This window comes from Tenebrio molitor, chromosome X (assembly GCF_963966145.1).
Source record: "Tenebrio molitor chromosome X, icTenMoli1.1, whole genome shotgun sequence".
NCBI classification, from domain to species: domain Eukaryota; kingdom Metazoa; phylum Arthropoda; class Insecta; order Coleoptera; family Tenebrionidae; genus Tenebrio; species Tenebrio molitor.
Window position 1 is genome coordinate 346064 of NC_091055.1, and position 27504 is coordinate 373567.

At 37.6% G+C, this 27504-nt stretch overlaps 1 protein-coding gene across 1 annotated transcript; it reads left to right on the plus strand.

Annotated features, from left to right (window-relative positions):
- Positions 1 to 22440: 22440 nt before the first annotated feature.
- On the plus strand, positions 22441 to 26615 carry LOC138140408 (cytochrome P450 307a1-like). The gene is made up of 2 exons (XM_069061448.1): positions 22441 to 24364; positions 25175 to 26615. The coding sequence occupies exons 1-2, from the start codon at positions 24034 to 24036 to the stop codon at positions 26287 to 26289; spliced, it is 1446 nt and encodes a 481-aa protein (XP_068917549.1). The 5' UTR covers positions 22441 to 24033; the 3' UTR covers positions 26290 to 26615.
- Positions 26616 to 27504: the final 889 nt, after the last annotated feature.

Sequence of the window (27504 nt, forward strand, 5' to 3'; positions counted from 1 at the left end):
AATACAAAGATGTGCAATGTTTCAGAACTTGACTTCTTTGACATACCTACCATATGTCCCCGGATTGAGTTCACAAGAGGAAAACATTTTTTATTTTTGATTTTACGCAAAAACTTCAGAGAAATAATTTTTGCTTTATTTGAAACCCCCATTTCTGTTAGTAAAAAGTTTTCTTCAACACAGAGGAAGGAAGACTTAATATTAAAATAACAGAAAATACAGAAAAAATGTTTTACTTTTTTTTTAAATCAAACGATAATTGAATATAATAGTATATTATTTGACGAGCTAATAATGCCTATTTGACCTAACGAGGGTGAAAGTTAAAACACGAGCCGCAGGCGAGTTTTTTAATCACCAGAGTGGATTATAGGCATTATTCGCGAGTTAAATACGACGTTTTATCTACGACCTACGACTTTTTTTCGTAAAACACTTAGCTTACAAAATTTTTAACATCTGTGACTTATGATAAATCACAGTCACGGGAAGTTCTTTAAAACTATTTCGAATTTCTTCGTTTGTTAATGATGCCACAGCGTTCCTTATGCGCTGCTTAGTTCTTCAGCACTATTACGCAGTTCTTCACTATAATTTTTTTGTCAATTAGTCAACAATCCAGTTTTTAGAAACTTTTTTATAAGCTTCTGCAGACCCATGCGTGATACTTAAATGTTGGGAAATTTTTCATTAAATTTTGTATTTATGTGACGAAAACCGGTCGAACATTGGATTAAATAAATTCTATGTGCTAAAGACAACATTTTGGAATTATTTCTAACAGTAATAAGTTGTTTGTCAAAAACCAAGGCTAACTGTAATAAAATTTATAACAAAAATTAAATCTAAGTCCAAATTTTAACAGAAAATGTTAATTTAAGAATGAAGCATATGAATATTGATATGAATAACGGAAATGGGAGTTTCAAGTGAAGCAAAAAATGTTATTCCTCTGAAGTTTTTGTTTTTGTGTAAAATCAAAAATAAAAATGTTTTTCTCTTGTGAACTCAATCCGGGGACATGTCATGAAACGGACAGATCCCTTTTTGCTGCTGTGTTACGATAAAAATCGATGAGTTTTTTCACATATCAATATAAAAGTGATTTTAATATTTTCCGAAAAATGTCCTAAGACGCATTCTTGGTGTCGGTGGTTGAAAACTGAATACATATTTTGTAAATATTTGTCAACGGAAAAATTTAATGAGTTATCTTTTCGAATTTCCCTGAAAGAGATTTGACACGTGGTACCTCCTCATCCGGTACTCAAATTGCATTCGTCGCCCCTAACAACTGTCCGTGATCGGAGACCAGGTGTGCAAACTTGAAGAATCGATCCTGAACCACCAACAAAAATATTTTATTCCAAAGATTGACATAAGCCAGCTTCTGGTTGGAATTGGAACACTTTGTAAATGATACGGCTCATGAATTCGCAATTTGCCGAAGAGACGTGCTGCTTTTCTTAATTCTAATGAAAATTTCGTCCTATCATTGACTATATTTGAATACATCAGCGATTTGGCAGTTCCGTTTCTGTTTCAACGGGGAATTATCAACTTCGCCGTGAAAAATGTTGCGGTGTTGAAAGCATTAATCTTCATCGGGAAACAAGAATTCGAACCTTGAACCCCAATTTCACTTTCACTCTCATTTTACACTGTTTAATAAAATATAACTAGGTGGCGCGTTTTACATCATAATTAAGCTTCCTTACCTAATCAGGACATTTAAGTAGCGCAGTGGACATGTTTAATTTATGACCAACGAAATTCTTGTTCGCCGTTCCTCTAATTCTTTCTATTTTCCACTATGCCTTTTACTTCCATTTTCTTAAGCATAATTTTTTTACATACCTTGACAAATCCAAACTTTATCATATTTCACGAAAGCAATTGTATTTTAGAAATCACCGAACAACGAAACACCTGAACCTGAATTTTTCTGAAATAAATCTCACAGAAATCAGAAAGAATACACAGGTGACTCCGATAAAAAGTGCATTTTTCGGAGTCATTAATATTGTAGATCTATCCAAAATGGGTTGTCCTTATAAAAAAAATATATGTATACCTATATACATTTGTATACATTTCTCTTTTCCACTTTAATTTTACTATTCCGTATTGTAAAATAAAAGGCAAAATTTATTTTTTAAAATATCGAATTTTCTAAATTCGATAAACGTAGTTTTTTAAAATACATATACAGGGTGTCTCAAAATTCGCAAATTCCGAATTGAGAGCGTTGTAGGGGATCACTTCAGTAGCCCAAATATGGAAATAAAAAAAAATCGGGACTTCCCCCACAAAGATACATTGGTCTCAATGTGCACTCTTTGAACTGCGTTTTCTTCAAATACAGGCTGAAAAATTCTATTTATGGTGTAGATGATTGTGGAAAATAATAACGTAAAACAATTTTTTGAAGAATAGCTTTACTTTGGAGTAAAAAAAAAATTAATTTTTCTTAAAAATGGAACGGTAACGTAGCTAGAATAGTATTTTGTTATGGTGGATATGCAAAGTGCTATGAATTGAACAAAATTAGAGTGCTTATATCTTCTTCAGATAGAGCGAATTTTTTTTGTAAGTATTTACGGGCTTCACTGGGTCCTTCCCTACCACGCTCTGAATTCGGAATTCGCCAATTTTGAAACACCTGTATACATACATAGCTCGATTTCTCTTCAGGACCCTTTAAAAATTATTATGTATTCGTAACAGACCCAACTTTTTAGAAAAAAATATCATCCCTCCCTTCGACGCGTCGAGGTTTGTTATAAAGTTAAAATTATAAAATTAAGATTTTCAAAAATTGCAATTTCTAGCAGGTCGGCAAATTCTTGAATTAAGAAGTTGACTCATTCGGGCTTGAACGAACTTTTAACGAATTGTAGCCTAAGGGCTGGAGTTTTGGGAAAATAATTAATAAAAAATCTCGCATAGAAAATTGTTGAAGTTGCTGGAGTAATTTCACGTTTAAATATTGTCACAACTGGTGTGTTTTCCTGTATTTCATAAAGTTTATAAACGTTTACTTAAATATTTTAAAATATCGTTTCGTCCGCTCATTTTCGCTTTTTATAGCTTTGTTTAAGTTCGAGTTGAGTAAATTATTTAAAAATTAATTTTCCTTGTTAATCTCGTTGCAATTCTTCTGCTTCGATAGTTACGAACAAGTTATTTTTCAAATAGTCATTAAGGTTCGCAATTTCTGTTCCCCTCTCTTCATCAATATTCATCAAGTAATTTTTTTCGATTTTTAGTTAACTGTTTACGTTTTTCAGTTGGCTGATTAACATAAGGAACACATCTTACTCTCCATATGTTAATTTCCCGTAAAAAATTTAATGCGATCTGATCCTGACAAAGTAGTTTTCTCGGTTATAGTTTCATCACATCAGATAAAAGTGGTGCCAACCGGCTCCTTCCTGTTTTTCGAACATTTCGCAAATTCTATTACTCTCTATTTTTTCCTCGATGTTTTTCTCATACTTTCTTTTAGCGCAGCCCACAAATCTGCGGTTCATGCATCTTAATGAAAATTTAAACGTTCTATCGACTACATTTGAATATATCAACATAACAATTTGGGAGTTCCGCTACGATTTCATCACCAAGTAATCCGATCACAAGTGAAAAAGTAAAATGTTGTAATGTCGAAACCATTAATCTTTGTGTAGCCCAAGCATTTAAACCTTGAACCCCAATTTCACTTTCACGCTCATTTTACACACTACACACACGGTATTTTACATCACAACGGAACTTCCCCCGCAAACGGTGCATTATGAACCGATTCAATTAAGCGAACGGAGCGTGACGTGCAATTAAATAAATAAATTTACCCAAATTAGCAAACTAGCGACGTTTATGTAATCAAACATACTAATGTGTTTTGTTGATTGCATACGTAATAAATCCGAGAAAACATCCGGTTTTTGACATTTCCGGCTGCTCGATCTAGCTAAGCTGGACATTCGTCTCGACTCGAGTGAGCGATGACTGTCATCTTTAACATTTGTCACGGATCAAGTACGGACGTGACGTGCAACAGTCGCGTCCGGATTCTCTTAATTTCGCTGTAAAAAGCTTGTTGAAACCGTTTGTTTGATTGACCTTGCGTGAAAGCAGAAATGAAAAAGTTTGATAAAAGGCCAAAATGAGTAGCTATGGGCAGTGAGCTTTCATTGCTTTAGTGTAGAGAAAGCACAAAAGAGCGCAATTTAAAATGTATGGGATATCTGGACAAAAGGTGCGCTTGCGTGTCTCGCCAAAACAGATTTCAGTTGCAGCTCTCGACATCATCGGAGATCGACGATTTTTTGCCATATTTAGAAACAAGTTTATATAATTTGAATGTCAAACTTTCCTAGCACGTCGAGTAAAAGTGATATTTTCTGACAGACAGACATTTCACTTTATCTTCTTTGTGTGCGTGTGTTTCTGTTCTGTCGATTATCAGGAGTCGTCCTCGATGTAGACTGCGCGGAAATTTTTACCGAACGTAATTGTCAATAAAACAAGGAGTAAGTGAGTAGTAAGAGACGGGGACAAACGCCAGCCCCAGGTAATAATTTTATCGGTGCAATACTGAAATGGTTAGTCCTTTGGTGGCAATATTTCGAGGGCAAAAGGAAAGGGAAAGTACAGACGCGAACGGCTCACTCAAAGATGGGTCCGTGCGTAAATACGACCATAAAATGAAAAATACCGACGTAACCGACAACTTCGCACCGAAAAATTGTAAAGAAAAACGGAGCGCGATATGCTCTGAAAAATATAATCCGTGCGTGTTTTTATTTTATTTTGCGGAAACTTTGCCTTTGTGCAACTTTCCTTTTAAAAGAACAACAAGCAAGACAGCGAAGTTATTTGCGCTTTTTGAATCTCCATTACTTCACCGTTGACGGTTAATTGATCTCGGTTTTGGTAGGGCGGCCGATTTGGGAGCACGTGTTCTACAAACCCGATTAGAATGTGCAATGATCTGTATTTCTTCTGCTTTCGCTTTCGTCAGACGAATCTACAGATTTCGGACAAGGTTCACATTATCCTTTTAAGGCGCAGTTGGACGAAACGATCGAGTTGTTTTGACGAATTTAGTCGTTCGGTGGGTCTACGAGCGTGTCAGTCGCTTCAGGAATTTTAAATTCGGTCGAATAAATATGCAAGAGCTTTTCAAACGTGAACTAATTTTGCGTTCTCAATTTATATTGCCTTTAATAGATACATTGTTAGTGAAAGTTGTCTAAATGTGGTGTTAACACCACGTGTCAAGTCGACCACATGACGCACGGTCACAATGAAAGAAAACACATCTTATTTCATCGATTCATGTTTTATTCAGGGCTCGCGCGATTAAAAATCTATTTAAAAGGTGTCATTATTTAGTGTGGTGTTGCTCAGTCGCTTCATTCGATTTCGACATACCAACTACATAGAAGCTGTAGAGTCGTCAGGTGGCGAGATGACTTTATTTCAAAAATAAACAACAACCGACGCGATACCGTACAGGTAAACCTTGACCTACAATGGTTAAGGGATGAAAAATCTACTTATCTCTTACGCTCACACTCACGCACACCTAGAGTCCTTGTGGTCGTCTTTTTATTTTCAAACAACTTTGTACCGGCGCCGCTTCCAAATACGCACTCACAGTCCTTAAGATGGCAGATGACTCCTCGTCTCGATCTTGTTCATCCTTTTATTTTTGGTCGGGAGAAACCTGATTTCGTGGTGGTGCTTTTGGAAATCTCAAAATCTCTACGACGAGTACGACGAATTGTTGTCCCCAGAGCGTCGCTTCCGGCCCCTTTCTGTCCTCTCGAAAACAATTTGGTAATGGGTCGGGTCGATCGAGTGCACCGAGCAAGTTGCAGAGAGCGACGGGCGAAGTTTAATGGGCGCCATTAAATTTAAATAAAAATGTTGTTTTCAAAGGCAAATGGACGCAGTTAGGTAATTGAACGTGTACGGCTGCTTATGCAATTTCCTTAATATATTCATAACTCTAGTTGACGTCCTGTGCTGAACGCTCAGTGTAAACAAAACATAAGGTCAATGAAAACACTAGCAATTTAAAATCTAACGGTGCTAGCTCACCGTGTGGCCCGAATATCCATTCTAACATTTTTAGAAGTTCTTCGAGGTCAAGGTCAAACTACTTTTATTTTTAACTTTTTCCAATCGGTATTGATGTTAATTCGCCATCCACTGCATACAAGATTATGAGCCGTGCCAATGACCAAGTTTACTACAACTGTACTTGTTTTTTCTCTTTCCTATATATTATTATGTATTTCGAACAATCACGGTCCGCATTTTCCTCACGTACTTCCTCCCGTATCCGCGTTCTATTTAACTCCCGTCGCACCGGATTTTCGTTCCAGAAACGACGCAGGTCGAACTCGCCATCAGAAAAATGAAGAAAGGAGCAGACGAGCGTCGGAACGAAGCGATTTTTCGCTGATTTTGACCGATCGACCGGAGGCAGCGTCCCACAGATCAGGTTTTCATCTGGTCGCGGAACTTTACGTACAGGGGAATTGGGTAATTGTCCTGTTTTGATAAAAATGACCGGCTCTCAGATGCGTTTTTGAAGTGAAAACTTCTTTAGGCGCGCCACATACATTTTATTCCCGGGGAGTGAATTAGTTTCATGCGACACGGTAAAATCGTTCGCACCACAAGCTAAAATCGGAAAATCGTTCGCAGATCAGCGAAAATCGTTCGCAGCACGATACGGCAAGCTAAAATCAAGGGAGTCGAGTTTTTTAGCGGAGCAAGCGAAAAACAATCAACTGTGCGTCAGTTGTCAATTTTAAATTTTCATTGTACGTTGTGTTGTGACCTGACTGACCTCAGAGCTGCAGGAGTAACTGTATATATATACAGAATATGTCACGAGTGATAATGAGTCTGCCGTAATTTAAAATGCAACCGACATTATATTTCCGAAAAAATCTGACTACTGTCATTAAAATGTCCGGCTTTTTTTGAAAATGTATTGTGGGTTGAATTTATTATTTCGTCAAGCGCATTATCACTTGTGAAATACCCTGTATAGTTTTATATAATATAAACGATAAAGACACGACAAATATTGTAAGTTTACAGATGAATGTAGGATTTAATACGTAATTCTCAATTATATAGCTTCAACAATTCATCTATTGGAAAATTTTGTGTAGCCAAATGTGAAGAGGAAAATGGACAAATTATCATAATACAGAGTATTGCTACGAAAACTTGTGTTGTGTTCAATATCATCGTCAAGAAAATAAAACTTAGGTATACATCCAAACCTAACCTCACAAATTTTGCCAAAGTGTACCTCTAAAAGCGGACGTATTTGCAGTTTCCATTGAAAAATGCAGATTTTTGATTATTTAAAAACACCATTGGATTTAAATAATATTGGTTATTTATGCCTTGCTCCTTATTCTTCCAAGTACATACTATCATCCATGATATATTTTTTATAGAATAGGTCCTACATGTTACTTAAAATCAGTAACGAGCATCATAGAAGTTTTCACTTCTGTCGTGCGGTCTTAAGCACACACTCTTTTTTTTTCTATGAACGCACACGAATAACGGGATGATCTGATGTAAGAAACGAGGAATGCAAATAACAATAGCAACCAACAACACATGTTGAAAACAAACTGTACTCTTTATACAAGCATATGAAAGTAATAGAAAAAAGTGATTTAACAGTAAAAGAGAATGGTGTCTCTCAACAAGCCGGATTTATTTTTATATAATCTCTATGTAATAATCTGCAGACGTGGTTGCAACTGTTCATTTCATCCTGTCGATCCTTGCTCGACTTCGCCGGTTTATGCGAAAGTCACCGCCGACAGACGTGACTAACGGTCCTCACCTAAATTATTCCAATGTACCAACCAACCAACTATCCTCAAAAACGGAGTACGTATGACCCAAGTGGAGACCAAGTGCACCGGTGCACCCATACTGGTTCTGGTGGGACGCGCCTCCCTTGCGACATTCGCTCTGAATTTCAATTGCATTTCGAAAAGTGTCGCAAAGGGGTTACTTTAGATTCGAGCTCGGCACGTTTTACTTTCTTTCTCGGTAAAAAATAGCTTACTTTTTACAATTACGCAATTGTTTGGCAACGAACGCCACGAACGCCGAAAACTGGAACGTCGTTAGGAAAATGGGTGTCAGTCAAATTGCGAAATCCAGACCGGACCAGAGACGAAGCTCCGATTTTGAAGGGAGCCGAAGACCACGTCGACGGTTCGCGTGGAGTTAGTTTTACGCGAACGAATCGACGAATGGGTGATGAAGTTCGCTCTGGTCTCGTCAAAAAGGGACGAAGAATGAAGAAAGTTGGCCGATTAATTTCTGGACTTTCGACGAACCGGCGGTTGTTGCGAGTGCGCTCGGACAATTTGTTTTATTTAAAGAGAAAAAGTAAACTAGTCCAACTTTCCTTTAGACGTTTCGTAGTCATAAAAAGTAACAACTTACGATTTGATACAGAATGTCACTTTCGTTATTTCATAACGTTTGGTGAGGCGGGCAATAGGTACTTGCATCAGTTTCGTTTATTAAGCCAGGACTCAAGGAAAATCCCACCCCGGGAAAAAGAAAGGACGAGGGTGCGAGACGATCCGTTTTGGGGCGGCGAATTCGGTTCGAGTCGAGATCGGAGGGCGGCGGCGTGCGGCGGCCGATTTGGAAGCAAGTCGGCGAGAAGAGGAGAGAGTGAGAGAGTGCAAGAGAGTGTTTCTTTGCGTCATGGAGAGTGTTACACTGAAACTCGCGGTCAAGTTCACATAGAAGAAAGAGTGAGATACTCACTCACCTCTCGCTCGCCGGCCGCAAATTAGGTTAAATATCTCCGTGTAAAATACCTCGCAGGAATGTTATGTTGTGGTCGGGAGTTGCAACACAGCGCCGCCAGTCACCGGTCCATTTCGAAAAAATGGAGTTGCCGGTGACGACGGCACGACCCGGAAGAGCGACCGAACGTCTGAATATTCGGGGAAGTCCGATGCTGATGACCCTTCTGGTTGCGCAACTCGCGAAATCTTCCACGGCGACCCCCCCGGTTGGGTGTCGCGGGGTTGGGATACCGTTATGGACGGTTTCGAAAAAGAGGCGCGACGCTGACCCAAAACAACACAAGTGTAAGTATTTTGTCCCGTTAGATTCGGCTTAGATCGGTATGGAGGCGCGATTTTTGGACGGGGTCAGATCGTTTCATTTCTCTTCGGTTTCCTGTTATGTAACGCTTTTGGTCTCTTTTCTCTTTCTTCGAACGGACAGTTCGTCTCCTTCTAGGCCTAGGCCAAATCTGGAACAATAGCAAATGGCTCTTTTTTTCCTTGTTCAGATAACGGAACCGTAAACTTGATTGCGATATTTATATGCGCAACTGTGAGTTCAATCCCGATTTTTTTTAGATTGGAGTCATGGTCACGGACAAAATATTTTACCATTGCGACCAACGAAGATGTTGACCCCAAAAACGTTTGGTCTAGCTGCGCAGAACGGTGACTCCGCTAAAATTCAAATCGACCGCCAGCCGCAAAAATCGGTTTTTATTTATAAGCGGCCATCACGGTCAGGTACATTTCATTTCGGCTATTAAGGACCGAGGAGAGGTTTAATTAATGCAGTCGACCGTCGATTGATCGATTATTAGCTAACTTTTCGGTGAGTGCCTAGCAAAGGTGATTAATGCGATTGCTACAGAGCTTGTGAACCCGCGTAGACTAGAGTTCAAGGCTCTGACGATCCCGTCGAGGTTTAGGTTATATAATAAATTTATTAACAATGTAAGTCGAGCCGATCCGAACATTCTCCGAGCTTTGTGCGAGCTTCGTGAAAAAACCTGGAAATTTTCTAACGCGACCGCGGCGAACCTGAAATCAAGAAAAGGCGCAAACCGGACGCGCTGGGTCAAGTGAAAGGATCCGTATGAAATTTAGACGACGTTATGTAACAGATGCAAAGGACGTATCGATGATGATTTGAATACGTCGGTTTACAGTAAGGCCCCGTGGGTTTTCCCCTGTCGCAAAAATTTTCCCCTCTCGTGAATCGAGCGTCGCTCCGATGGCGATTTTCATGAGTCAGTCGATTCACGTAGGCCCCCTCACCCAAAAACGTGTACAATAACTGGAAGTACGATGATAATTCGAGTTAAATAACAAAAAGATGTCTGGCTCCCAATCGCAATGCTAAATTTCAAGTTGGCCGACAATACGCGATGAAAAAATGCAGGTCAGTTACTGCAAATTTTTTCAAAACGCCGTTTTCTCGCAATAGTTCATCGCGCCGGGTCCTTTAATTATGTAACGACCAGAACGCACGCGTTAGGTAATCTTAGGTCAGCAATTCTCGATTAAATGGATTACGCTGTGCTCGTCGTCCTCCTTCCATCGGCGCGCCGCCTCTACGTCCAAATTCAAATTCGAATTCGTTTTGTTCGTTTTTCGCCTACAAAAAATTTCGCACTCGCGACCCGCTCGGTGTTTCACGGTAGTCACTGTCTCGCTTTGATCGAACGTCCTCCCCGGTTGTCACACTTGTCGACCCCTCGCATAAAATAAGCGTGGTACGCCTATGTCCGCGGCGGACGTTAATTCATAAAATTATTTGTGAATGCGCGGCTGACGAAGCGCCGACTAATTAAATACTAGACGAACTATTTTCAAGGCGAATCGACCGAATTGACAAATTGACGACGTTTTCGAAATACATACCTGATCGGGGGATTCCTGATTTAAGAACGCAGGGGCGACATTTGGATTTTCTTCTGGCCCTCGGATCGGGACAGATAAATTCCGATGGGGCGAAAATCGCGGAGCCAAAAATACGTTTTATAATCGTTCCGGGAACAAAATCTAAACACGATTAACGATTTTACTGTTTCGTTCTGTTGTTTCGGACGGATCGATTCAGTCCAATTGAGACGGATAAAAGGACGGTATTAATTCATTCAAATCGTTTTAAGCAAAATGTAAATTGTACAGGATTACAATTTATGCAAATCCGGCCTTCTCGACGACTCATTCGAAAAGTGTCAGAGACGCACGAAAAAAATTTTTAAATCTAACTCAGACATTCGACAACTTTAATTCCGTTTTATATCTTGCAACTTTACATATTCATGTTACATCACGGTTTATCTTTTTTTTATTGTTTAATATTTGACTTTTATATACATAATTCTACACCTAATTTATTTTATTGTATTAGTAGCAAATCTTCTAGTGTGCAACATTGTGTAGCCTGTTTTTTTATCAAACAACCACCAACACCTCAATTTACACTCAAAATAGAACTGGCAACATTGTACATTTTTGACCTAGGGTGAAAAATATCATCATATAAAAATTGAGGTTATGTAGAGATATTAATAGCGCAGCATATTAACAAAGTTAATAACAACTAATAATTTCAGAATTTAATAAATCTCACTTTGCGAAGCATTTTTAATAACACGAATTTTAAATGCGAGTTTGGGTGCTTTCAAGGACATTTAAAACGACAGGCGTTGGCAGGTGTAGCCAATAGATATCATTAAATTCCCTACATTTAGTAAAATTTTATTATTGCAAACCTAAATCAACAGGTTGTGGTCCTTTGATTTGAGCAATATAACCTATCTACCCTTTAGTGCAAATTCAACTTTTATCATATTTTTAAGAAGAAACATATTTATCGCCTTTCAGCTGGTACAGCTATTTATAAATTTATCTGATAGAATCTACAAAATAATTTATCAATTTTAAACTTCTCGTCGTATGACGAATATATCATTTCATATTATTTTTATAAAGAAAAGTAAACAAATATCAAATAAATTCCTAATAGAAAATGACCTTTATTATAACAAGTGTTCAATTGAATTGTTCATCAAGTTGGCTATGACTGTATTTTTTAAGAGACAACAACATCGTAAATTAAGTTGGTTAGACAAAGATAGCGACAAAAATCAAAGCCAATTTGATGAACTTTTCAATTGAACACATGTTATTTACTTACGACTAAGTCATATTTTGTTTTCTCGTTTTCTCCTTTAAATACTTCCCAACGTAAATTGCATAAAATGAAGACGGCGTGAATTTAACTTTTATTTAACCGTTTAAATAACCGTTCAGAATTCTGCAACAAAGGATAATAAAAATTAAAATTATAATTACACTACATTTTAAAACTATCTGTTCGAACATATTTTTAAATTGTAAATTTACCTAATTATTTTCGTCCTAGTCATTGCTTTTTGGTGGTGGCATTCGTGTGACATCTACGGTATATCATTTAATCGATATACAGGCTGTCTCAAAATTCGCGAATTCTGAATTGAGAGCTTGGTAGGGAAGGACCCAGTGGAGCTCGAAAAATACTTAGAAAAAAAATTCGCTCTTCCTGAAGAAGATATGACAACTTTAATTTTGTTCAATACATAGCAGCCTTCATATCCACAGTGACAAAATACTATTGTAGCTACGTTGCCGTTCCATTTTTAAGAAAAATGACAAAAATTTAAGATTTTTTTACTCCAAAGTAAAGCTATTCTTCATAAAATTGTTTTACGTTATTATTTTCCACAATCATCTACACCATAAATAACAATAAACACTGAACTTTACAGCCTGTATTTGAAGAAAACCTACTTCAAAGAGTGCACCTTCAGACCAATGTATCTTTATGGCGGGAGTTCCGATTTTTTTTTATTTCCATATTTAGACTACTGAAGTGATCCCCTACAACGCTCTGAATTTAGAATTCGCGAATTTTGAGACACCCTGTATGGGCACTCATAATTTTCTTTAGACATTGTTGTGATTATACTGTTTTCTACAAGGTACCTAAATCTTCACGACGGACGTATGTACCGAAAACTGCTGAATTTAAGAACTACAATGTAGAATCTTGTGAAAAATTGGAAAATTTTAAGCACCAATTATACTACACGACCGCACTACATTTTCCAAAATTCTGACAACAGTTTGTATACTTTTTAAAATTAATTATATTTAATCACAGTTTGCAGATTATTTAATTTATTTTCTACTCATTTTAAATGCTTTGTAACATTGTTACACAATCCGGAATGACCTTAAGTATCTAAAAGTAAAAAAAAACTTGGTCGTAATAACAAAAATAGTTGCACAATATGTGTTCGATCTGATAATTAAAGAGCAGGTTATCTTGAAACGAAACCTGTAATAACATCTCGTATTCTTCGGAGTCATTCAGAGAAAAATATTTTATAATAGATTCTCGTCGACTATCATATAATGGTGGGTTTTTTTTTGCACCGTCAGCAAAATATCGACAAAATTGGTGTCCAGTTGAAACTATTATCGTCGTGACTGGCTAAAAAGTACCGTTTCCGGTGTAACCGGAAGCACGGGATTGATCGGTGTCATTTAATTTTTTCCCATGGGGCGATCTTCCCAGGTCAGAAATGCAATTTTGCTAATATTATGCAAAAATTCCCAGAAAAAAAGTTACACTATAATAAACTCACACATTTTATACACAAACATTTAGGAACCTATAAAAATTCTTTTCACGGTGACGCAAATTAGGCTTACAGATAAGAAAAACTGAAATAAATATGTGGTCGATAGAAGAGGTGTTTAACAACTCTGCCCCTCTGTTTGCTGCAGGTAGTAGAACATTATTATTTATGACCTATCAACAGGCGGAGTCAAATACCACGTTGTTTATTTAATTATCCTGGGTGTTGACGTCGGATTTTTCACTCGAGTTTCCGGTTGCCTCTAGAAATCAAAATTTTAGGTTACACAAGTGGAACTAAATCGATTGTTGAATGAAATTTTCCAATTAAAATATTCCGCTATCGGTCTCATTATTTCAGATTTACGATCGTCAGTTTTTCACTTCTTATAAACACCGTTTAATGTTTGTGTTATTTGACAAGTTTAATTTTTCTGTTTCCGGTTTCACAAAATTTCCAATTACGTAAATTTGCAGTTCATATTTCAATAACGAAAATTACATAACTGGGGAAAATTTGAAAAATTTGTTCTGATGTTGTTTGATCAATGATTAAGATTGAAAATCAAAGCCGATATTTTCGATAATGATAAACAAACTCGCAACGCAAATGCGTTTGCGTGTAGATTAAATTAGCCAATTCTGGTTAAATGACGCTCTTTGAAGCACCTCGAGGTAAAACCGCATTAAAATTAATTTACATAACAATAACCAGAAACAATTATATTAGGTACAACTTACTGGAAATCTATTACAACATATTTATTTTTAATCAATACAAGTCGCTAATCCAATCGACTTTTACAAGAAACTACTAATTTAGGTCAAACAAATAATTTTGTTTACGGAAACACTTCTGACACTTCTTCGAACCTCCAACTGTCCGGTTATTGTGCCTCTACGCTAAAATAAAAAAAAATTTGCTGTTCTTCATTCACAGAATTAGCGGTACAAAATTCGTTTCTCTTCAGCTTCTCTGAATTTTGACTTTCTTTTCTTCCGTAACGAGTTTTCTTTGAAAATTACGTCATTTTGTGAGCTTCAAAGCAACAGACAGTTCTATCACCTCGCTGCTTGATTTGTTTGTTTTTGTAAAAACGGCCCGCCCAATTTATTTTTAGCCCCAATTATGGAAGAATTTTTTGCCAATTTTTATTCGCAAGCCTGAAATATTTCAGGTTGCTATTTTTGTACATTTTTTTTTCTGTCAAAGCCATCAATGTTTTATTGGTCATAAAAACCACAAATAGAAAAGTATTTTGGAATTTTTTCGTTTGTCATGTATTACGCCACAAGTGGAATAAACATTTTAAACTATAATTAATTGGCGACAGGAACTGCGGAATTAGTAAAAGTAACTGTAACGCCACATTCTTGTGCCTATTTGGCACTAGTATAATCGAAATTTTTTTTTTAAATGTTAGTTTTATTAAAAAATAATCACTTTTCCAAAAATGGTCTTTTATTATGTATGCTAATGTGAGATGTATAATTTAAAAGTCAAATGCTAATCCAACGTATAAAGCATCATTCTCGCAAAAAATATATTCAATTAAAGGTAAATGTTTGAAGATTTTTAGATACCTCGAATTTATTTCACGGACAGAACATTTTCAAATTCCTCTTATTTTGGAAGACGTGCATATTTTAAAAGTGATATTTTACGTCCCTATAATTTCTAAAAAAACTCTCAAAATTGAAGCTTCATAAATAAAAAATTACACAATAATTTTAAATAAATTAAAGATCATTTCAAGATTTATTAGTTTGATACACTCTTTAATCTTTAACTCGGACTTAATTTCTTAAAATTATTAGGTATATTCTTCATCGCACATAAGAATAAAATAAAGATGAACAAACACTGATACGGAAAGAATTGAAAGAAAAATTTCAAAATCATTGCATGTTTACGTCGACGAGAACGACTGACCATTTCAGTTTTGTAAATTACTGAAGGAATTATTTAAAAATATATTCGCTATATTGTACAAAACGAAAATAGGTCACTGAATAAATAAACTAAATGTCGAAAACTACAATTCAACAAAAACAATGATACTAGTGTCAGCTATTGTAGCAAAATTTGCACATGCGCATCTCTGTTTTATTTACTTACGTTAATAGAAAAAAGAAAATTATTTTTCATTCGAATTGTTTTGTACGGTCTTATTAATTATTAATTTTTAGTACATATGTCTCCGGTACAGTCCCAACCCGGTACTTAACGGCATAAGATATTCAAAATTATGCAAAAATAATAAAATTAATAGATTTTCTTGTCTCGACATTTTTATTAAAAAACATTATAATATTGTTCCATCATCCTCCTATGATTCACTTTCGGAATCTCCAATGTCAAAACTGGAGTCAATTAACATACTGTGAATAGGATTTTTTTTTGATACACGTGAATTTACAATCATGACACGACACTTTATTTTTAGATGTTCTTTCTGTTCCACCTTAGAAGAAATATCGCTCCTATCATTAACGATTAACTTAAATATTAAAAGCGGCATGTAATTTTTGAATTACATATTTCAAAAAATTATTGATTTTTTATTTTTCGTAATTCTATTTCGAAAGTTAAAATACTAAAATTCGTGTTAATATATTTTTAGGATCTGTTTTAAGTACTCGTAATACATATTTATCTTTGTAATGTTGCTCATTGCATAGGAGCTACCGTTCTGTTATTAACAACAAATCTTCCACAGAAATTGTAAGTTTTTTTTAAATCTGCAACCATAGGTATATCAAATCAAAGTAATCTCTATCTAATTATTTATTAAAATCTCCAAACTCTTCCCTGATTGTTGCGATATAATACAGGTTATTCACGTAAGATGACGACCCTGACCAGGTAAAAATGCAACCCAAAATACAATTTATAAAGCTATCTTGATCGTAATGCACATAAATGGAATGGAATGTGTCAAAAAATCATGGGCAACCCTCATGGGTTTAAAAAATGAATATATTATATCAATAATTATTTTTGCTGTCTAGCAACCTGTCTGATTTTTTAGTAATCTTTAGGACGAGCTTCTGGGATTGGTAAAATTGAAAACTTTATAACTCGGTTATGTGAGCTACCGGAAAATTTATTTTAGTCATCTTGGTGTCTCTTTTGCTGTCGGTACATGCCTGTTTCCTATTGGGAGGCAGTTCTGGGACAGGCTGTAGATGAAATGAAGATTTTTTAATTTTACAGCAGATACTCAAAATGCTCTCCATTAACTTCTTGATAGTATTAATACGTTACGACTCAATTAAAATATTAGAAGCAATACATATTTGCAATATCAATTCTTTGCGTTAATTGCATTCTTCTAATTCTTCTATGTTGAGTGGCCTGTTGACGTAAATCCGATTTTTCACGTGACCTCGCAAGAAAAAGTGAAGCGGAGTCAAATCGGGCTAGCCATTCAGTCATTCAGCTTCATCTTCGTGCTGGAATAGGCAGATGTTCGTGATTTGGGAATGTTTAGAAAAAGAACAGATAATACGGTGCCATTAATTTTTTGTGGACGCTGTACATCAACCTGCTTCATACAATGTGGATTTCTGTCTGACCAATATCTATCACTTCAACAGTTCCAATTTCATTAAACCTTTGCAGAATTTTTGGGATGATTGACATGGAGATTTGGATGATTTACATTGAAAAGAGAAGAAAGAAAAAAAGATTGGAGCTTGAGAATCGCAACCCAAAAAATCATACAATGCCAGATCAGGGCTATGAGGTGGCTGCCACAATAATTTTGTTCCGAGGCCCCCAAAATTGTATCTTTCATCGGTTTGATGAGATGACGCGTGGTGGAACACCGTCTCACTTTTAGGACAACGTAGACGTATTTTTGAAGTGAAAACTTCTTTAGGCGCGCCACATACATTTTATTCCCGGGCCAGTGAATTAGTTTCATGCGACACGGTAAAATCGTTCGCAGCACAAGCTAAAATCGGAAAAGCGTTCGCAGGTCAGCGAAAATCGTTCGCAGCACGACACGGCAAGCTAAAATCAAGGGAGTCGAGTTTTTTAGCGGACCGAGCGAAAAACAATCAACTGTGTAGATAGATATACAGGCTATTTCACGAGTGATAATAAGCCTGACGTAATTTAAAATGCAACCCACACTATATTTCCCAAAAAAGTTGGCTACTGTCATTAAAATGTCCGGCTTTTTTTGAAAATGTATTGTGGGTTGAATTTATTATTCCGTCAGGCTCATTATCACTCGTGAAATACCCTGTATATAAACGATAAAGACAGGACAAATATTGTAAGTTTACAGATGAATGTAGGATTTACTCGTAAATACGTAATTCTCAATTATATGGCTTCAACAATTCATCTATTCGAAAAATTTGTGTAGCAAAATGTGAAGAGGAAAATGGACAAATTATCATAATACTATGAAAACTTGTGTTGTGTTCAATATCTTCGTCAAGAAAATAAAACTTAAACATCCAAACCTAACCTCACAAATTTTGCCAGAGTGTACCTCTAAAAGTGGACGTATTTGCAGTTTCTATTGAAAAATACAGATTTTTGATGTTTATTTAAAAACAGCATTCGATTTAAATAATATTAAAGGTACATATTATGTACTTAAAATCAGTAACGAGCATCATAGAAGTTTTCACTTCTATCGTGCGGTCTTAAGCAAACACTCTTTTTTCTTAGTTTTTTTGTCCATTCGATTATAGAGATGCAGAAATTTTCGTTGAAACTTAGGTACAGGATGAAGAAGGTAGTTTTGTATGTGACTCTGTGGAGCATTTAAACGAACCACAGTGTAGAAGACAGTTCGGATAACCCATCGGATATGATTTATGACGTCCAGTCTTGTAATTGCATTCGGAATAAATTTTCGCGTCGAGGGGAGCGATCGGGAACTCGTGATGAAAACCGATGTGTAAACTGTACTATTATGTAATGAAGTGGGTAAATAATAAGACGTAATAAACTTTTTTTCAATTAAACAAGATCCGACGATACCGAACAGGTTGTGGATAGTTCTAATCCTGATGAATCCGCGATTAATTTACATAAATATAAGAACACCTGGACCAATTTCTATTGGCGATTAGAAAAAATATAGTAAACGTGTTCGTTCATAAACGACTAGTAATTTATTGCTTTTGCACGGGGTGATTGAATTGAATCTATTATGTCATTGACACTAACTAGTTCATTTGTTGTAAAAATGTTCCGATTTGAATTTAGAGTGGTGTCTGACGTTCCCACAAGGTTTAGGTTTTCTGTAAATAGAGCAGCAAGGATACGCATGATTATTACCTTAAAACTTTCGACATTACGGCGTGACCCACGTTCTTAACCTTCACAATTTGAGATCCTCCATGGAAAACTTACTTAGCGAGGTTCGGTGGCGGATACGTCAATTACGAATGATATCGATAATTAGAATTGGATTAACATATGTGTTTGAGTGTTCCCGCTAATTAACATGCAACAAGTTCAAATTGGATATGAGAAAATTAATTTAGAATCAGAGTTACAAGGATCCCACGGTCTAATCATTAACATACACAGTTCTTTGTGTGGACCTCTGAATTTATAGCGAAAACCATACAAGCTGAATATATAATTATATTACGTAACAGCTGATATAGATTTATTAGGAAAAATTAAATCTGCTACAAGCCGAATGAATCGCGCGTCCCACAAAAAATCATTTAATAAACAAGCGGCTCCATTTTATTATATTTTTTAATTACCCTATAAATTGCAGCCAACACGTCAAAGGTAAAAGTTTCGTATGAACCGGGACGTCGTAATAATTTAACGTTTTTTTCCCAAATTTGCTTTTAAATTGGCGCATCCATTAAAAATTCATCAAATTGTCTAATAAAAATGCAACGCCCAACAAAAATCGTCAATAAATAAGAGTAATTGTTGCATGTAACGATCGCGTAATTTGCGCACTTAAAGCAAGTCTGCCATTGAATATTAAAATAAGAATGTTTCTGTGAAAAAGCTTTCGCTGTTAAAGCGCAGCGACATCTACAAAATTACCGATTCCCCGAAATTATTTTCTGGACAAATTACGAAAGAAAGCAATGCAGATATTAATGCCCTTCTGTATACAAAAACATGTTACAAAACTGTTCTTAGAATTGGAAGAAATTTACGTGTTCGAGAAAATTGTACCTGTTCCATCAAAAATTTTGTTTACTGACAACACGTGGATGGTTCGTTATAGTCGGATCAATATCCAGCGAGTCCCTTGTTGTGCATAGTTCTCAAGAGGCAATTACTGAAAATTGCCTCGTACCAACTACTATGTATTAATTAAATTAATTAAACGACGAAATTTTAGCGCCACTATCGAAAAAGTGTCGCGCCGAGTGAGAGCCAAAACTAAATTATTCATTACAAAATTTCAAAATCGTAGAAATGGAGTAGCCAATCGAAAAATAATTTGTAAACAGTGTCACAAGCCCAATTTCGACACGAATCTCGTCGAGATAAAAATATCTCATTGACCTCACTACCTGTTCCAGTAATTTTCATACCGCAGTGAAACCAAGATAATGAAAACAGAACTTAGTTCCGCTGAATACGATACTCGAAAAATCTCATTAAGCAATTTTATAAAATTATGTTTATTATTTGCTGATCGGGTAAAAGCAATCTAGAGCACGGTTCTACGCACATTTCAAAATTAATTGTCTTAATTGGGGACCTACTGCTCTGATCATAGGAATTAAGTATATCTGCGCCTACCCTCTGTGCAAAAAAACCACTTTTCTGTTGCGCAACACCAAATCTCTCTTTGTTCGCGACGGTGCAATTTTTTGGGAATTTCCGTCCGGCGAGGTTAGAATTTCTATTTCGGATCGGACCGTTTTTGTTCCGTCTTAAAATAGTCGATATTGGTTATGGTTTGTTACTTACATAACGTGGGACACTCCTGAAATTTTGCAAAAAATTACCTTCTCGGTAGTGACTGGCGTCACTCGATACGTCATGATGAGTTTTTTTGTCGGTCAAAATTCAATTAATCCGAATGGCCCTTGAGCGCTGCAGAGTTTTATCTATATAGTCCATCATCCTCTTTATCTACGCGACCTTGCCCAAGTAGTACCACCGTGGTTTGAACTATCGGAAGCAAAAGCGAAAGCGGCGCCCTAGCTAGAAGGTTCTCGTAAGTTTGGATTGTGCAACCTTAACGGTTCTTTCAAGACATCCGTGATAACACGGATAATAAGAATGTTTGGTATGGGGAACAAAACGTGCATGTAAAGTGGAGAACTTATTAGATCATTACGCAACTTTGCTCATCTGAATATGTTAATATTTTTCAATTTTCGGCGACATTCAGTCTTATAACTGGTTGGAATAAGTCGCTGGAATCGACGACGATATTACATTGTATCACCGTTTTGTTGCGTAAAATTCAGATTTGATTTGATTGCCTGGTTATTTTAATCAGAAGCGTTTCGAAAAGTCGTATGAAGGCGAAACCATTTTCGGAAATTCATTACGACCGGCCCCGAATTTCTGAAAAGCGCCGCCTTGCAGAATAAGTTGGTCGAACGGAAAGTGGTGCAACCGAGTTCTGGGTTTTGTGAAAATTTTCACAACTCGCTTTTCTTGTGGACTTTGGTACCATCTGTGTTTTCTCGACGATGAAAAATTCCTCCAAACGCAAGTTTTTGTTTCTATGGTGTATTTGACCGTTCATTAACTTATACAAGTAATTTTTACATACATTTTAAACTTCTCTAATAATAAATCTACTGGACTAGCAGTTATCACCTAGAAATGTTCCTTCCCACTGAAGTGTGGCCCTATATTTTTGTTAAGAAAGTAGAAATTAATGTTGATAATAAAAATTTATGGGAAATGTGTGACTAATGTGGAAAAAATATTTTTCTACTTCGGTGTCAAAATGAGCATTTTGTGACACCGAAAACAGTTTCACAAAGATCAATTTTATGGCATCGTTTCTACCTAGTTATTATTGAATCTGAGGTTGGTATTGATAGTAAATTTCATTGTTAAATGTGATGACATTTGAACCTGAATCCATGTTTTGGATCAAAATAAATTATTAAGGGAGACAATTTGAAATTTAATTTTCAATGAAATGACACTGCTTCGTCAATACCAACCCCATTCCATTAAAATCAAAGTCACTAGATAATTATTTTATATTTAAAAAAATTAAATTAATGAAGCCGAAGTAGAAAAAATAGCATGTTACACTCGTTTCACAAGACATGTTGTCGAACTTGTTCCTTTAGAGCACTCCTCACCGCATTCGTCGTGCTCTAAACCCTCTCGACAATAGACTGTCTATTTTTCAAAAAATCGAAATTACATGTTACGTCCATGTCTTTCAATTCTCTCTTATCCCAGTAATGACACTTTGTACTGAGAACATTTGATTATTTTTTAATGTTTAAAATTTAAATCACATTCTTCGTTTACTTGTATGATTTATGACTAAAAACAACATGCTCAGCGTAACATTTAAAGGCATTTAATTTAATAATAGATTATTTCCTAATTGGTCTGGACGTAGACTAATATTTTTTATGCTTTATTATTATTTTACATAATCAACATGAAAGTTTTTTTATTCCAAAATTATGTACTGTTACACGAGTAACATTTACGCGAACATTTTAGGAGATTTTAAAACAAATTTAAAAATGTATCAAGATAATTCGGAAGCAGATTGTTGTTAAATGTATCTGTTCTTCGAAAATAACAACATACATACATATACAGGGTGTAACTGAAATGCTTTTAGTCTTCTACGTTGTCACACAACCTCGTAGGTAAAATTTCGGCACATTTTTAAAATACACCCTTGTATATCATGTTTTATAAAACGTACACCAATGCGGTTTCCTTGTTTTAAAGCATATTTCCTAGAGGTTACTTCGCATTGGCGTACATTTTATGAAATATTATATACAGGGTGTATTTTAAAAATGTGCCGAAAATTTATCTACGAGGTTGTGGGATAACGTATAAGACTAAAAGCAATTAAAAAAGTTTGTACCTCAAAAAATAAATGTCATTTTATTTTTTGACATAAAAAAATTTAAATATTTTTTCCGAGTTCTACATGAAGCCAGTAGCTCGTACTTAAAATTATTCCGTGCATTTCAATTACACCCTGTATGTATGTATTACAATGACAAAATTGCCTTTTATATCATTAACGTCAGTTAAACAGTTAAATAAACCGGGACATAAACGAAACCCTTGCAGAACACCTGAAGAATACGCGTAATTTTGAATGAGATATTTTTTACTGTTACAATTTCTTTCGATCATACATAGATATACAGGTACATGTATTTGACAATGCGTAATGTGTATCTAATAGGTTTTATTACATTTATTTTACATATTCGACCATGGATATTCTTAAAATAGGAAAGAGAAAATAAACGGGGGCTTAAATCAGATTTCATCTATTACGTCAAACTATTTCACATAGTAATAAAATCTAAATTGTCTACATTTTAATTTATGTACCTAATTATAACAAAATTTTTTATGGATATGTAGTTATCATCACCAATTTTTCATGAAATTTATTTACACTTTAATGTCGGTCTTTTGGAAGGTCAACAAGAAATGATCACTTCAGTACTCTCTCATGAACAGCCAAGTTGAAAATTTGACTAAAGGGAACTACGCTGGTCCACGTGGCAAAAAGTCTGACATTGTTCCAGTTTTATTTTGAAATGAATTGAGATTATTTTTTTTTAATTATTAAAGATTCTGATATTCTAGATGTACCTAGTTAGTACAGAGTGACGGAGATATATGATGCGGAGGTGATGATGAATTGATGATGATAATAATGATTTTAATAGGTGCATTACCTTAATCCTGGTGTTGAGTGAAATTGTTGTTCTAACCCGATACCGGGAGTCGGGTACTTGTCGTGCATAGTGATGAATTGGCTGTAAAGAGGACTCGAGAGTGCAGAGTGTAGGTTACCATCCGAAGAGTGTCGTCGGTAACGAGAGCGTCTAATGGTGGGTCGAGTCGGCGGTGGCGGTGCCGGGACGATGGGTTTGGTCTGCGTTTGGAGTGTGGGTCAAGTGGGGACTGTTCGGAGGAGGTCTCCAAAGCGCGGGCGAAGAGCGGGCGAAGCGCGGGGTCGCATTACTGATGACGAAGAAAAGTCCAAAGGTGTACGAGACGAGGAAGTGGTTGTCAGTTTTCACGGTATGTGTATTTTGCCGCGAAAAATGATGACCTTCGGTCTGGCGAAGTGTACCACGGGCGTAGACGGTCACGGGCCGCGAGACGGTGGGACTCCTATTTTGCTCAGTGGCGGGGGCGGCCACAGGCCATCTTCAGGCCAATCTCCAGATCGCAGCTGCACCCCCTGGTGGGGCAAGAGAGGGGAGCTGTCATTGGTCGCGCACCAACTCCGTCAAGTGCTGGCCGTCATATAGAGGGTAGCGGTTCGACTACTCACAGTGACCAGTCTAAGTGAACTCGCTGCAGACATGCTCGCGCTCCTCTGTCTGTGTGTGGTGCTGCTGGTGTGGTGGTTCAAGAGGCCGAAGAAGTCCCCGATGACGGTCCCGGGGCCACGGCCCTGGCCCCTCATCGGCAGCATGCACCTCCTTGCCGGTCACGAGACGCCCTTCCAGGCCTTCACCGCCCTGAGCAGGGTCTACGGGGACATCTTCAGCATCCACCTGGGGTCCGCCTCGTGCGTCGTCGTCAACAGCTTCACGCTGATCAAGGAGGTCCTGATAACAAAAGGCGCCGACTTCGGCGGTCGGCCCGACTTTGCCCGCTTCCACAAGCTCTTCGGCGGCGACCGCAACAATTGTAAGTACCAATACCAGCTGAAACCCGGAAGCTCGGACGTTCGGGCGCTCAGGCGCTCAGGTTCGTCGCTTACGCGAGCGTTGATTTCTCCATGCTCACTCGATCAAAACCTAGCCTGAGCATGGGACTTCGCGACTTACGAAAAATCCGACTGCCTTTACCGTACCACTAATTACTGTAAAACCGAGAGTCCCGTTAAAATCCAACATTCCTATGGCAAAAAGTAGCGAAGATCGTACCGGCCAATTATATGCATTCCGGCGAGGTTTAGGCTTAAGAGGTCACCGCGGCGCGTTTTTGCCGATTACGCCGCTTTAGGCTTTACTTTCTATAATACCGCACCCGATTCATTCATAAGACTGCTCCACTACACACTCGATCGCCGTGAACTTGAACTTGGATTCTAATGAAATTGAAACTGATCGCCGCCAAGTACCTCAATTATCGCTCCATTACCGCGACCAACCAAATGTCGAGATGACGACTCCGTTCGAGTCATTAATTATGCCGGTCGGACCATGATCCGGTGTCGATTTTGGTTAACGGTGTGCCGTCCTTGGCCCCCATCGAGTTCCTTTACTCGCGAATATTTGCATTTCCGCGTCTCAACCACGATGGCCTGGTGGAGTTGCGGAGTTGTACGAGTTGTGGCGCACAGGTGTGGGTCCACGCGCCTCAATGGGCATGTTCCATCTGTTCCGCGAAGTGGTCTGGCGTAGCTTGACGCGTGCCGGGCATGATAGGCGACTCGTACCACGGCCTTGAGACTAGGCTGCGTTTTTTGCCCCCTAACCTGCATGTTTGTTTCAGCGCTCGCCCTGTGTGACTGGTCCTCGCTGCAGAAGACGCGCCGCAGCATCGCCCGCACATACTGCTCGCCCAGATTTACCTCGCTCCAGTACGACAGAGTCAACAGCGTCGGCGAAGACGAGCTCAACACCTTCCTTGACCACCTGAACAACCTACCCCATGGAGAACCTTGCGACGTCAAACCCATCATACTCAAGGCATGTGCCAACATGTTCACCCAGTACATGTGCTCCACCAGCTTCTCTTACGACGACACCGACTTCCGCAAGATCGTACGCTACTTCGACGAAATCTTCTGGGAGATCAACCAAGGCTACGCCGTCGACTTTCTACCCTGGTTGCTGCCGGTCTACAACGGTCACATGAAGAAAATCTCCCGCTGGGCCGCAGAAATTAGACAATTCATCCTTTCCAGAATAATAGACAAACACAGAGCCACTCTCGACTCGAACTCCATCCCTCGAGACTTCACCGACGCGCTTCTCATGCACCTGGAGGAAGACCCCAACATGAACTGGCAACACATCATCTTCGAACTGGAAGACTTTCTAGGTGGACACTCGGCAATCGGAAATCTCGTCATGGTGACTCTGGCGGCGGTCGTCGAACATCCGGAAGTCGCCAAAAAAATTCAAGAGGAAGTAGATTTGGTTACCGGAGGGAAACGATGTCCGAATCTTTTCGACAAATCGAGAATGCCCTACACGGAAGCCACGATATTGGAAACTTTACGTACAGCTTCTTCGCCTATCGTGCCCCACGTCGCGAGCAAAAACACAGAAATTGCAGGTCACAGAGTCAACAAAGGCACGATCGTTTTCATCAACAATTACGAACTGAACCAAGGAGAGAATTATTGGGAGAATCCCGGCGTGTTCAAGCCCGAAAGATTTTTATCCTCTGGAAATATCGTCAAGCCAGCACATTTCATTCCTTTCAGCACGGGGAAAAGGACGTGCATCGGTCAGAGGCTGGTCCATTGTTTCAGTTTCGTCATTTTAGCGACTCTTCTTCAGTATTACGATGTCAGTACAAAAGAAAACGTGAAGGTACAGCGTGGTTGCGTCGCGGTTCCGCCGGATTGCTTCAAATTAATATTGACACCTAGAAAATAAACGATGTATAGTCCTGAAACGAGGAGCGATTAGGCTCGGAGGTTATTCTGTAAGATCGCACCTGTAATCACAGGTTGTTTGTATGATAGTGACAGATGGCACACCGAAATTTACATATGGCCAATAACGACGAGGCTTTGGGCCAAACATCACCTTCACATTTTTTTTCTCTCATTTATTTTATTGTCGTTATTTTATCGTGCATTCATTGTATATATATCATTATGTGAAGTTATTGTAAAGATGTTCTAATAATTTATCCTTAATTATAGTCTCCCAGTGTTAAGTCTAATATAATGAGACTGAATAAATTGTGTATTTTATTATTGCGGCTTTTTCTTCGGAATCCTCACTCGATCAAGACTCGAACGATCTGTTTTTGCCAGTTCCATTGACACGTTACCTCCCCAAACAAGGTCTCCTCAAGTACAGTTCGAGGTTAGATTTTATAAAATTTATTACATTTAACAAATAATAAGGACTCATTCGTCACAAGCACCGAAAACAACACAACCGTAAGAAATAATTCACACAAAACGAATATTTCTCAACAATAAGGTCGAAAAATACTTCTCATGGAAAATATGCCGCGTTTCCCAACCACCATTATGGAAATTGTAGTTAAAATGCAGAAAACCACGGTGGGATTCAACATTATCGTGGCGACCGAGCTAATTCTAATGCACATATTTATCCGCAATTGCTAATTACTTCGATCTGGATTGTTTCCTCAATTATTCCTTTAATACCTTCGTAATTGCTGCCACAACAAAAAAAAGTGAAAATATAACCCAATTCCGACGCGGAATTGCATTAATCTCTTGAGCAATCAGCGAGATAGATTGGCACTCTTAATTTTAATGTCCTAAGAGGGAAGCCGAAATTTTCCGTCGGACAAAAACCACGCCACAAATTAATATTTATAGTGTAAATAAATTCAAATAAATAACGAATGAATGAAATTGTGGATTCACGGTCGTGCAATGCTTCGATTCTAATATTTCAAAACAAGGTAAACGCCACGCAAGTCCGTAATAATAAATGTATTACCTCCGATCTCGCACAGGTGATAATTGGTCGATTATTTCTCTCGACGTTGATCATTTTTCACATGCAACGCATAACGACAAATTTATTAACTTAGGTCTTGGTGCACGGCTCGTAATTGTTTGATTATTTCTCGTGCGCTGTCTCATTTATACGATCGTTTATATT

Bases quoted from the DNA above. Each gene is read 5' to 3' on its own strand.
- LOC138140408 (XM_069061448.1), top strand. From the start codon at position 24,034: ATGCTCGCGCTCCTCTGTCTGTGTGTGGTGCTGCTGGTGTGGTGGTTC. The intron at 24,365-25,174 runs GTAAGTACCAAT...TGTTTGTTTCAG, and splicing joins CGGCGGCGACCGCAACAATT to CGCTCGCCCTGTGTGACTGG.